The 13,439-nt window shown below is 39.3% G+C and overlaps 1 protein-coding gene across 1 annotated transcript in view; it reads left to right on the plus strand.

Moving 5' to 3' along the window:
- Positions 1–13,439, plus strand: part of LOC126176243 (ATP-dependent translocase ABCB1-like) — a 315,891-nt gene that overhangs the window by 17,866 nt on the left and 284,586 nt on the right. The window contains exons 2-4 of the mRNA XM_049923388.1: positions 9,639–9,767; positions 13,115–13,240; positions 13,343–13,409. Of these exons, the coding sequence (XP_049779345.1) occupies positions 9,748–9,767; positions 13,115–13,240; positions 13,343–13,409 (213 nt within the window). The 5' untranslated portion in view covers positions 9,639–9,747. The remainder of the gene's footprint in view (positions 1–9,638; positions 9,768–13,114; positions 13,241–13,342; positions 13,410–13,439) is intronic.

The raw sequence follows: 13,439 nt of genomic DNA on the forward strand, positions 1-13,439 counted from the left end.
TTTGTGTTCTCTATCGTTTATTATCAGTCTGAATTGTGACATCATGGCGATTACACCATTGCCTGACGCTGAGTGGGAAGAATTACAGACGAAGGAGCACTTACAGAGTTTGAAGATTATGTCAATAGTTCATCTGAATACTAGAGTTCCGACAGCACTGACGACGGTCCGCAGCCTGTTCAAAGTAGTATACGGGCATCCATTTCTAAAAACGGGAACACAGAACGGCAGTTGCAACAACCAGCCCAATACGGCTGCTTACATGCGTTGAACGTCATCAAGTGTACCCCTGGAGTTATCAGGTACCAAGTAGCAGAATAAGTGACGTAAAACGTTCATTTCAAGTATTATTTTGTACAGCATCTCAGAATGAAATAATAGAGATGTCGAATATTGAGGGACAACGAGTTTATAGTAAACAGTGGACAAACATTGATGTTTCTCTTTTTTATGCATACCTAGGACTTCTATTCATTGCGGGTGTATATCGCTCACATGGTGAATCTACAAAAGGTCTGTGGGATAACGATATTGGCTGGAAAATGTCCCTAGAAACATACTGTAAAATCTCGCACGTCTTGCGATTTGATACGAAATCCACAGAGAGGAAAGACGACGTACTGATATACTCGCCGCAATTCGAAGTGTCTGGGAGAAGTGGTTAGGAGTCCGTTCTAAATTGTATAAGCCAGGGTAAAATATGACCGTCGACGAGCAGCTGGTAGCATTTTGAGGCCGCTGTCCACTCAAGCAGTACATCCCCAAACAAACCGTCAAAATATGGGATAAAGATATGGACTTGTCTGACAGCAAATCTTCGTATGTACTGAAAACCCAATGGAGCGGCACCAGAAAAAAAATCAGGGAATGTGGGTAATTGCTGATCTTACCTCTTACTTGAGAGATCATAATGTAACATGTGACAATCTTTTTGCATCATACAATTTGGGACAACTGCTCCTGAAAAGGAAATTAATAATGTTAGGAACCATACGCAAAAATAAGCCAGAGCTTCCACAAAATATGATCAACAAGGAGGTTCATAGATCTTCATTTTACTTCACAAATGACATTACGGTGGTCAGTTATATTCCTAAGAGAAATAAGAATGTTGTACTATTGAGCACTCTCCACCATGTTGGGGAAATAAGTAACAGAGCTGATAAGCAGCCAAGAATGAGTTTAGATTATAATTCAACTAAAGTGGCTGCAGACAGATTCGTTCAGTAAACAGGTAAATATACATGTAAACGAAAATCCGATAGACGGGCCATGATAGTTTTCTACACTATTCTTGATGTTGCTCCTTATAATGTCTTGTGGCCTTCGATTCACCCTAACTGAAATGAAAGAAAATTGACTAGAAGAAGAATATTTTTGGAGGCACTTGGGAAGTCACTGGTTACAGAGCACATTGCATACAGGAAGCATTTTCCAAGAACAGAATATTCTTTGAGAATGCTCAGGAGCATCCAAGATCCTGAAGGAGTGTCAGGTGTGACTAAATCAGTAACAACAAGAAACTCTGCTAAACATGCACGCTGTATGTTCTGTCCTACAAGCAATGACAATTAAACAAACATGGGGGGAAAGAGAAATAAACATGATGGAAAAAGACACCTCACCTACTTGTGTCCGAACTGCAGTAAGAAGGGAAGAAAGGGATATGGGCAGATGGACAGATGGTTGATGAGAATGAGTTTTTGGTGGAAATTTCTGTTGTTCCTAATATACCCTGCATGAGTATTAAATTAATAAATTTTCTTTACTGACGTTCTGTGTATTATTATTATCATCATCATCATTATTGTTACTTTTATTATTATCGCTATGATCATTAACAACATCTGTAATATAGCAACATTGTCGATAGCTTACAACTGTACGAAAAATACGTGTGAGTACAAGTTCTTTCAGCATTTAATTACGTCGTGCTATATTGACCAGAACAGTACATTTGTATAGTAAAAGTGAACAGAACAGCAGGGTTAAACAGGTAAATATGTTTGCCTCCGGTTTAGGTAGGCGTGTGCACAAAATTGTGTACTTACAGCAGTCTGGTAAACCAAAATCATCATTTTCAAAGCGTATGTGAAATATTTTCGATTAATAACGTGAAATTTAATCACAAGAAATTGCAGCACAGGTGACAAGGGATACACGCACTATTACTCAAACACATTTCCAAGAAGATCTATAATCGTACTGTTCGGGAGGATAATGGGAAAATTAAAACGAATTCTGTACAACTGTCATTGTTGAATATAGCAAGAAAGGAAGATTAGAGATAACGTCTCTTCGACAACCATATGTTTAAAGACTGGATTCCAAACACGAAAGCACTGTGTAACCGGCCTGAATGGATGCACTGTTTTACCATGATTTCCGAAACTACAAAGTAATTCTATTAAACGCATCTGTGCTAAAAAGTTACGTGACAGGCTAAGCGTTAGCCTGCTTGGTGGGGAGTGTGGGAATTCGGACTGTATCTAGTAGTTACTACTTCGAAAATTAACTAGATGCTAGAAAACATTAGAATTTTTGCAACAAATTATGGATAAAGAGGAAATGGCGATACTTTGATCAGTAACGCTGTGAAAATGTCACAGCATGTGAATAACATTGGTGATATTATTAAACATATGTAACAGTTTTTGTGGTGTCGTCCGAAGAACGAGGTTCCATGTCAAAGTTGGTGCCTGACGACGCAACCACAAGTGAGGACAGGGTCGTAAAAAACAAGATCAACCGTTGAAATGGGCATCAATACACATAGTAAGAACTGAAAAATTATTTATATGAAATAAATCTTGGCATATTGCCCAAAAATACACAACGAATGAGAGACGGCGGCGTAGACACGCCCATACGCCACCGCTGCTGGATGCTTAAGTCAGAGCATAGCGCCGTTCAGCTTAGTCGTCAGTCATCGCTTCGACGACGACGGCATCGTCGTACTTCAAACCCGGCAATGCGAATTGTACTTGAAGCCAGAACTGTCTGTCACAGTTAATAATCAATTGTACAGAGAGATGTGACTATCATTCTGTATGGAACCGAGTTCAGCGACAGTAAGATACACACCGTGACATTCCTGCGGATCTGCATTGTTTCCAAATTAAGTTCTAGTTTCATTACAGGGATCTACGAGAATTTTGTGTGTGTTACGAAAATTTAGTACGTCGAGAAAAAAATAGTTCGAATTACAATTATCATTAGTCACAAGCAGATAAGAGGCACATATCATGTAAATAAAACGAATCGAGTATCGTAAAGAGCAAGATCAGCCGTTGAAATTGGCATCAATACACACACAGTACGAACTAAAAGATTACTTATATTAATCATGGCATATTGTCCCAAAATACGCTACAGTTATACAGCTCAAGTGGAGATTGCAATACGAAGTGTGTGATGTATGTGCGTTTCAGTGGAAAATGTGAAAAGGGTTTGACAAGAAGAACTCCAACTATTTGTCGGAAGGAAACTGTAAGAAAATCATAAGAACAGCTCTACAAATGTACTAGAGACCACGACACATGGTATGAACTAACCCCAATGAATAAGTGTTGTGATATTTTGTTTAAAGAAATCGAAGCCAGTATCGGAAAATGGATTTAGCTACACAGCTCACGTGGAAACAACAGTACATGTATGTATCACTAGTACTCGTAAATCGGAACGATTATTACACAAGAGCTTCAACTATTTATCGGAGAGAAACACGAAGCGATTGCCGTAGAAAAAGCCCTATAGATGTAGCCACAGCGGTAGTTTCCAAGAATGATTGCCTATCGAAGTGGCGGGGTCCAAACGTTACATATCGAACGTGCGATCGTAAATCGATCATGCGACTCTGGTGGCGGGCGTTACGAGTATGTTTATGGTGGTCGCTACAGCAACGACAAAAGAAGAGCGTTACAGAAATACTGCTAATTGCAAAGGAGACGACTTACCTTACTCGTCGTCGGTGTTGGAATCATGTGAAAGTCCATTACGGTGGTCTGGATGGATAATTTGGAAGAGTCGAACCATGTATTCTTCCTGATACGCGTTCGTTTTCCGCACTGTCCACAATGAAATTGTAAACGGTATTTCAGCAACGAGACTTTTCTTACAAAGTTTTACACACTTCGCACCGCCACAGTCTACACAGTCCCTTCTTTCCTCGTCCAGTAGTACTCCATGTTTGCGACAAAAAGTCGAACAATTTTCTACGCTGGATAAACTTGGAATTAGATTTTTCCATGTGAAAGAATCCGCCGATAAAAGGTCAAGAGCACCAGATATCCCACTCACTAACCACATAAATCGTCTGGGATTCCCTAGCAGTTCACAAATAATTCGCGGAGGTATGTAATTTAGAGCAACTAAGGGAACGATGGGAAACAGATAAAAATGACGATCACAAACAACTGATCACAACGCCCGCCACGAGAGTCGCATGATCGATTTACGATCGCACGTTCGATATGTATCGTTTGGACCCCGCCAATTCGATAGGCAATCATTCTTGGAAATTACAGATGTAGCGGAGACAGCGAAAAACAGTACGAATTTAAAGAAGAAGTTTCAGATTTGTTGTGGTGTATTGCTTAGAGAGTTTATATTAGGCATAAAATCTATTGTAATTTGATTAAACTAATTTTGGTTTAGCTTCTTATGGAGGTTAATGTCTGATACTTACTTCTGTGGAGCACTCAGCAACACACACAACTCTTAGACATGCATCATTCGATTGTTTATAATCCGGGGTCCAGAGATTACAAACAATCGCCATATTCGATACATAGAGGTAAAAAAATGGGAGTTGACACTAAAGACTTAAATGCCGTACGTTGTTTTGAATCGAGAGGGTGCGGTCTGCCGCCATTTTAAGTAGTCCAAAACATTAGCAGACTACTATTTGCGATAGCTTCTCGTTCATTATTTCTCTCTTGTGCGCACAACAACTGTTTTAAATACGAAAAATTATAGAGATTACATGAATAACGTAGCGTTAGGAAGGCAAAATCGGTTTTCTGTTCTTGAAAGCGTATTTGCTCTAGTAATATGACACATTTGGCCTCGTTGGCGTAACTTATTTTTTGCTGCTATATTTCGGATAACCAGAAACAGAAGACATTGATGTGAAAAGCATGATTTGGTTATCCATCTAATTCCACTTTTACTGTATTTGTAACGATAGCAATTGAAGATGGAACTCCGAAACTAATGATTCTTTGCTTACTGGTATCGGTACAGCGTCTTGCTCGTTACATTTTCAGCTTCAGACTCGTATTTCGTATGCGCTACATTTTTAGTGTTCACGTTTGCAAAAATTTACTTACGTGCTCTTTGCTAGCCCTTAAACGGGTGCAATGCGGAAAGAAGCAAGGCATGCTATCGTTATCTCGTGCATGTCGATACAGTGAATGATTATCGAAATGTCAAAGAAACAGAACTGTATAGAGTTATACCTCCATGCAGAACAGAGTTCTTGTTTTATTACATTGTCAGTGCATTAGTCTCACTGTAGTTTACCTATATACTCACTTTGAAATGTTACCTATGATGTGTCATTCAGTGTGTGGCCAATAATAGCACCTTACACGGTAAAAAAAAACCATGTAATTTTTTAAACGTCTTCCAACATTGTGGAATGCTATAAATGTGATTAAGAGAATGGTTGCAAATGATTAAGACCCCTTAAATGGATATTTTACTTTAACATGTGTATGAGTAACTTTTTAGTAACAATAGCCTAACCTGTGCAAGATGGAGGCCTGCCTCTCCAACAGTAGTCTGTTTTTTTCCTGGTATTTGCCTTTTTTCCCAGAATATTTCTCGTCAGTAAATTTTTCAGTTTTTCAGGTATAACAAAATATAGCACAATTAGAATGGACGTCCACTTTGATCATCTGCTTGCTATTACTTTTGAATTTCATTTTCGGGTACTCAACGTATATAGGTCTATACCATGCTTTGTGATATACCAATAGTTAGTTACTTAGTTTCTTGTTCCATGTATCATTTGCACGATAAATCGTTATGATATGGAACGAGTCCATCATTATTTTTGTAAATATGCGCTGATAATGTGTTAGTTTTCACATTTTTTAATTAAAGGCTGACAGATGTTAGTAACTGCTACCTATCACCATTTACACATTCAGGAATAAATCTTCAGCGAAACAGGAGGAATAATCAAAGAGAAACGTTTTCAATTTAGTTTCAAATTTTATTTTGTCGTGTGTTAGGCATTTTGTATCAATGGCTAACTGATCAACACTTTTGGTTGCAGCATTATGAACCCCTACTTGTGCCACAGATAATCTGAATGTGGCGAAATGAGTTTAATTTTTTCTTTCTGGTGTTGTAATTACGTAAATCATCGTTCCTGCTGAAGTGTAGCGGATTATTTACAAAGAATTTCTTGAGAAATATACTGTGGAACTGAACACTATTCTGTGAAACGGATAGATTGCCTCTGACACACCGAGCACAAAACAGGCACAACGAAAGGAGAGTTCACATAAATTTTCAGCCAAAGCCTTCTTCAGAAAGGAGGCACAGCCAACATATGTACTAACGGGAGCAAATGTGAACGGTGAATAATAATTATCGGCGAGATGAATTTAGGACATCAGATGGTGCCCCAACGATCATTGCGGTTACGTAGCCGTGTGTTTTGTGGGGACGAGATCGTTGATACAGCGCGGCTCGGGTGTCGGAGCATTTTCGATCTGGAAGGCAATGAAAAACACGGAAAGAAGAGAACGAACGGACAGCGAGTAAAGTAAAGAAAATCTTAAGTCAAATGACAGAAATAAAACCACTACAATGAAAGTAAACAGTGCAGCAATAATTTATGTATCTAAAACAAAAATTGCTTGAATTGTTCCACTTAGGAATGAAATGTGATTCCTTTAAACTTCAGATTACGGTCGGATCGATTCGCACACCAGTAAACAGCGCAAGCTGGCATTTCTGATGAATCATCTACGTTTCCACTCAAAGCACGGAGGGGTGTGGAAACCAGACACTGGTACGTCACAGTGACTCCACGGGGAAGTATCGCCGCAGTGAACCATGGAGTTATGAATGCGGTGAACCTAATATCTTCTGCTAGTTAAGATGGTGGACACCGGCTTCAAGTTTGTGACGTAATGACACCTCTCTTTCTTTTACCTCAAAGATCCGATACATGCAAAGATATGCTAACAATTTACGTTATTCGGCCTTCGGTGGTTCTGCACCATCAAGTCATATGTCTATAACTGGATTACTGTGAGTGTTCTGGAATTACAGACATAATATTCTTTCACTCAGCTTTTCCTCTTGATCTGTACAGAGTAAATTCTAGACATTTAGTCGTTCTGAGTATTAATAATTACGTCTCACTGTCGTTAGTAGTGCCGTTCGTGAAAATTTCGATTTATATGGGCGTCTTTAGTGACATGAACCATCCTTAATTCGACTTCTATGCAGTATCTGTTTATCTAATGTGCGTGGCCGCTGTTACACTTAATTAAATGCGTAGACGATATGTTGCAGATATGCAGGCCCTCCTATTTCATGGTGTATTTATCTGACTGTGCGTATACTGTAACTGTGTTTGTGCAATATTCTGTAGCGCACAGAAACTTTTATATTTATGTTATAGGCGTGGAGAGATTTTCATTCGTCTGTAACAACTTTCGAATATGTTTGTATCACACATCCATTTTACGCTTCTCATTCTTACAGAAGTATAACGTAATGTACGCAGCTATGGCACAAAGCTAAATAAAAAGAAACAAATCGTCATCTGAGAGAAAAACACTGCATTTAGTCGCCCTGTTGTGTTGCACAGCAACAAACTAAGTTCACGACACGAGAAATGTCAATCCAAACGAAAGTTTCTGCAGCATGCTTAAGGATGAAGAGTTCTTGTATACAACGTCCTTGAACTTAACAAGCCAATGTTCCGGTTTACAATAAAACATATCACCAGCTGTGATACTGCAATGAACACTTGCAGATTAACTTGGCGATACATCTCCTGTCTCACAAAATACTTTTCTTTTCCCGGTTAGTCTCGCTGTGTAATGCTGAAGGATAAGAGAAATTAGGTAAACGAGATTAAAGAGTTTTTGTTGACTGGTGACTTAAACTTCAGTTCAGTCGTCAGGAAAAACTGAGAATCAGTTTGCCTTGCTACAACTACCCGGCTTCGTTTATCCATTGTTCTGTAGTAGTATATTTCGAAGCACATTAAGTACTGTCTTCAGCGCTGTTCTTATAGGATGATTTATCGGATGATCGAGAGCGACGGAATTCATCGCTTACTTACGAAGAAAATTTAGCAGTCATCTCTTTTCAAAGTCCACTATCCGCGTTCATAGTTAGAAGCTACCTATATCGTGTCTCCGAATAGCAGAAACAGTTTTTCATTTTCGGTATTTACGAAAACTCGACTGTGGAAGTACTTTCGCTACCAAATGGCTCATACGGATCGTTCATACAAAATACGTTTCTCGTATCCGAGAGTAACTGAAACAGCAAAGACCCATTCCGTATCAGAATAACGTTAGCGGAAACTGACAGACTAACCGATTCTTCGAGAAGAAGTAAACGACTGAATGGTCTAAGTAAACTTTCGAAATTAAATCGCTGTGGACAATTCCAAGAATGCGTTTACTTGGATATTAAAGATCTAAGACATACATTGATGAGACTGTAATGGGATTTCCTGAAGTTTTTACAATACTATGGATAACGTAGCATTATGTTTGTAAATACTACTGCTTCAGACACCCACCTCTGATATCGTGGTCGTCAGCCCAAGACGATACAGCGGTGTGAGGTATAGAGGTAGCTCCTGCGGATCTTCATGCGGAATAAATCGTTATTACCAGTACTTGTCTGGTAAGAGGAGGAGAGGTAATTGCGAACGGTTAATCAACAACCAACAGCGCAGCATCGTGATGGTAAAAATTTCAAACCTGTCCACATCTGCGGAGCCATCAGCCACAGTGTGCGATCGTGGTATCAGGAAAAACTGAGGAGCCTCCAGCACCAGCCATAGGGGTAAACGCTACAATCTTTCTCTATTTTTTTGATGCCATACGTTATAAGTAAGCACTCTTTGTAAATTTTGCTACTACTTTTCTCTATCTTATTTTCACGCATTTTAAAGCCGTATGTAATAGTACTGTTAGTAACTTTGCTGTTCCTACCCTTGCAGGGCCAAATATTCTGAAGATGGCTTTAACGTAAATCGAAACCGGTAAATAAACAAATATTTTTGCGATCTCGACTGTTTATTTTAACCTGAAACTGATGTTATCTACACGTCCATTGGGCTGCTCAGCGACCACCTTCGTGGTATTGAAGAATAATGGAATATGTAACACCTCTTTAGTGAACCCTCAAAATTACTTTCATTTCTGCATTTATCCATAATAATACGTAGCAGCTCTGCGCACGGTCTCATCACAATTGTTTGACACAGGGTCAATAATAACCATCTCCACTATTATGTTACCAAGAAATCAGTGCTAAATTTTTGTATAGTCACCATGTTCAGTAACGGTTGAGAAAGCTCTCTCAACTGGTATTAATATCCTCGATTGAAGCTTCTAAACGTAATTTTGATTTAATTCTTCTCGTTACAGTACAGCCGTCGCTGACGCCCAATAGGCAGCTCTTCAAGGCACATATTGAAGAAGGACAGAAAGATATCCTCAGCTGAAACTCCCTCTGGTGTGAAACACAAGGAAAAATATGTCTGCCGCGATAAGAACGTGAGTTTTGAAATACATCGCAACGTTAAAGCCAAGCAGAGATTCCAATACACAAATTCTTAACATTCTAAGCTCTGCGCACTTCCGAACACACACTTGATAATTTATGATTTTTAACCTAACTTGACCTACGTTCTATACTTAAGTATTCGATAAATACATTATGTCAATGTTGCAAACAGTAAAGAAACTCTATACTATTTTAGGATTTCAACGAACAGAGAGAAACCGTACAAAGAACCTCAGTTTCATGGATCTCTCTGCTTTAGCTATAACTAGTTCCCTGCCATAAGATAAACTTTGTCTAACCAGTACGAAAACAAGTATATCGAAACCAGACCATGAGATATTATCAGAAACAACAGACAAAACATGCAAAGTATTTCACAAAATTCAGGGTGACAGCAGAGTTTCTGTGTCATCGCTCGTACCATGAAGGTAGGAAATGTATTGCGTTTCATTAATCTTCGTTAGAGTCGAATGTACGAGGAAGTTGAATGGAAAATTCAGTATCTAAAGGGAGATGAAAACTAGTAATCATGGGGATCTGAACGAAATTGTAGGGGAAGGAATAGAAGAAAGGGTTACGAGAAAATATGGCCTAGTTAGAAGGAATGGGAAAAAAGAAAGACAAAATTTCAGATTGTAACTCAGACTATAATAAAATAACCACAAGACGATCGGGTATACTTGGAAAAACCCAAGAAGATTCCAGCTGGATTACATCATGGTGACAGTGGTTGGCACACTGGACTCGCATTCGGGAGGACGACGGTTCAATCCCGCGTCCTGCCATTCTGATTTAGGTTTTCCGTGATTTCCCTAAATCGCACCAGGCAAATGCCGGGATGGTTCCTTTGAAAGGGCACGGCCGACTTCCTTCCCCATCCTTCCCTACTCCGACGAGACCGATGACCTCGCTGTTTGGTCTCTTTCCCCAAACAACCCAACCCAACATCATGGTGAGAAAGAGACTCCGAAATCAGATATTGATTTGTAAGCCATACCCAGCAGCAGATATAGCCTCAGATCCCAATTTAGTGATGATGATGAGTAGGTTGAAGTTTAAGACCGTCGTAAGGAAGAATAATTGTGGATGGATACCGAAGAACGTCAATACTCATTTGAAATTCGCTAAGAATGTGGATGCTGCCATGAAGAATATCATACTTAGCAATTCAGTTGAAGAGGAATGGCTGTCTCTAAAAAGGACAGTCACAAACACTGAACAGTCAGATGCAGGTACAAGACAGATAACTTTTGAGAAGCCTTGGGTGACACAAGAAATAGTTGACTGATTGACGAAAGGAGAAAGTACAAAAATGTTCAGAGAAAGTAAAGCATACAGAAATATAAACCAGGAATCAATTAAATAGGAAGTGCTGGACAGTCAAGGCAAAATAACTGCAGGAAAAATGTGAAGAAATCGAACAAAAACTTAGGCTACTCTCGGAAGAACTAACTCAGCATACAGAAAAATCAAAACATTATTTGGTGAATTAAAAGCGTGGGTGGTAGTACTAAGACTGCTATGGTAATTCCACTGTGAAACACAGACAAAAGCGAGGATACGTAAAAAGAATGCATTGAAGTTCTTAGTGAAGGAGAGTTTTGATGACTGGATAGAAGAAGAAACTAGAATCGATAAGGAAAACACAGGGAATACAAAAGTAAAAAAATCAGAATTTAAAGGAGCTCCGGAACACTTAAAATAAAGCATAAGCGGTCGACGAGATTCCATCGGAATTTCTAAAATCATTCAGTGAATTGGTAACCTAACGACTACTGAAGTTGGTGTGAAAATGTATGAGACTGGAGACGTACCATCACATTTTCGGAAAAATGTCATCCACACAGTTCTTAAGACAGAAAGGGCAAAGAGGTGCGGAAACTATCACACAGCCACATTAACACCTCGCTTATCCAAACTGTAGACAAAATAATATACAGAAGAATGGGAAACAAAACTGAGGATCTGTTAGACGATCAGTTTGACTTCAGCGAAGGTAATGGCACCAGAAAGGTAGGTCTGACTTGGTGCTTGATAACTGGAGCCAGACTGAAGAAAAATAAATATTCACTCATAGGATTTGTCGATTTGAGGAAGCTTTCCACAGTGCGAAATGGTGCAAGAAATTCTGAGAAAAAATAGGAACAAGCTACAAGGAAAGACGAGGGATATATAGCATGCACAAGAACTCAGAGGGAACAATAATATTGGAAGATCAAGAACGAAGTGTTCGGATCGAAGATACAACGATGGAATTACAAGAGAGGTTCCACAGTGGAATTGAAATTCAGGGCGAAAACATATCAATGATGAGATTCGCTGATGACACTGCTATCCTCAGTGAAAGTGAAAAAATTACAGGATATGTTGAATGGAATGGACAGGCTAATGAGTACAGAAAATGGATTGAGAGTAAACTAAAAAAAGATAAAAGTACGTAGTTAGATGCAGCAGAAATGAGAATAGCGAGAAACTTAACATCAGAAATGGAGGTCACGAAGGAGACGACATTAGGGAATTCTGCTACTATGGAAGCAAAGTAACTCAGGCTGGAGGAAGCAAGAAAGACATAAGAAGCAGACTAGCGCAGGCAAAGAACGCACTCCTTGCGAAGAGAAGTCCACTAGTATCAAATATAGGCCTTGAGTAAGAAATTTCTGAGAGTATACGTTTGGAGCATAGCTTTGTATAGTAGTCACAATGGGGAAACCGGATCAGAAATGTAGAGTTACAAACAACTGTTGACAAGTGGGCTGACGATAAGGAATGAGGACGTTCTCCGCAGAATCGGCGAGGAAAGGAACATATGGAAAACTATAGGAAAAAGGAAGGACAGACTGCTAGGACATATGCTAAGGCACGAGGGTATAACATCCATGGTACTAGAGGGACCTATTGAAAATTAAAAAAAAATTGTCGGGGAAGACAAGGTTTGGAATACATCCAACAAACAATTGACGACGTACTGTGCAAGGGATACTCTGAAATGAAGATGTTGGCGCGGGAGAGGAATTCTTGGAGGGCCTGACCAAACCAAACTAATGGATTCATGCGAATCACTTTATGCATGTTTCAAACAGCTTTATTGTCAGGAATAGTAACAATAAGGATAAGAAAAGACGTTTCTCTATTTGGAAGTGAGGTGCATCTTCCACATAAGAAATTCCTAAGAAGTTTATTTGTTTCCAAACGATGGTGTTGGTTGCACTGTATGTGAAAGACAGATGACGTAAAACCGACAATAAAATACTTTTATCAAGTACTAGTATTATTCTATTGACTTAACAAGCGGTATGGCACAAAGAAAATATATGTTAACTATATTTTTTCACTCCAGGTACGGGTTACACAGTTCTCAACCAAATTTGACTGAAGAAAATAATGAGGAAGTTCAAGGAACGATATTCCGTATGCAGTCCGTCGAGGAAAAATCGCCACGAAGTAAATCCGCTTCCATTGACGGGTAAGCTATCAGCATTCAACTGCTGATATTGCCACATACAATTTTTCCCTCAGTATTTGCAACCTATCTGCACTAGCAATAACGTTCATTTCTGAACTCCAGGAACTTCATGCAACCTGTTCAGCCGCAGTCAGAGGAATCTCCCCCTCCAGTTTCCTTCTTTCAACTGGTAAGGCAGTCTCTCACCAAATCATATCTT

The sequence above is a fragment of the Schistocerca cancellata genome, chromosome 3 (assembly GCF_023864275.1).
Source record: "Schistocerca cancellata isolate TAMUIC-IGC-003103 chromosome 3, iqSchCanc2.1, whole genome shotgun sequence".
NCBI classification, from domain to species: Eukaryota; Metazoa; Arthropoda; class Insecta; order Orthoptera; family Acrididae; genus Schistocerca; species Schistocerca cancellata.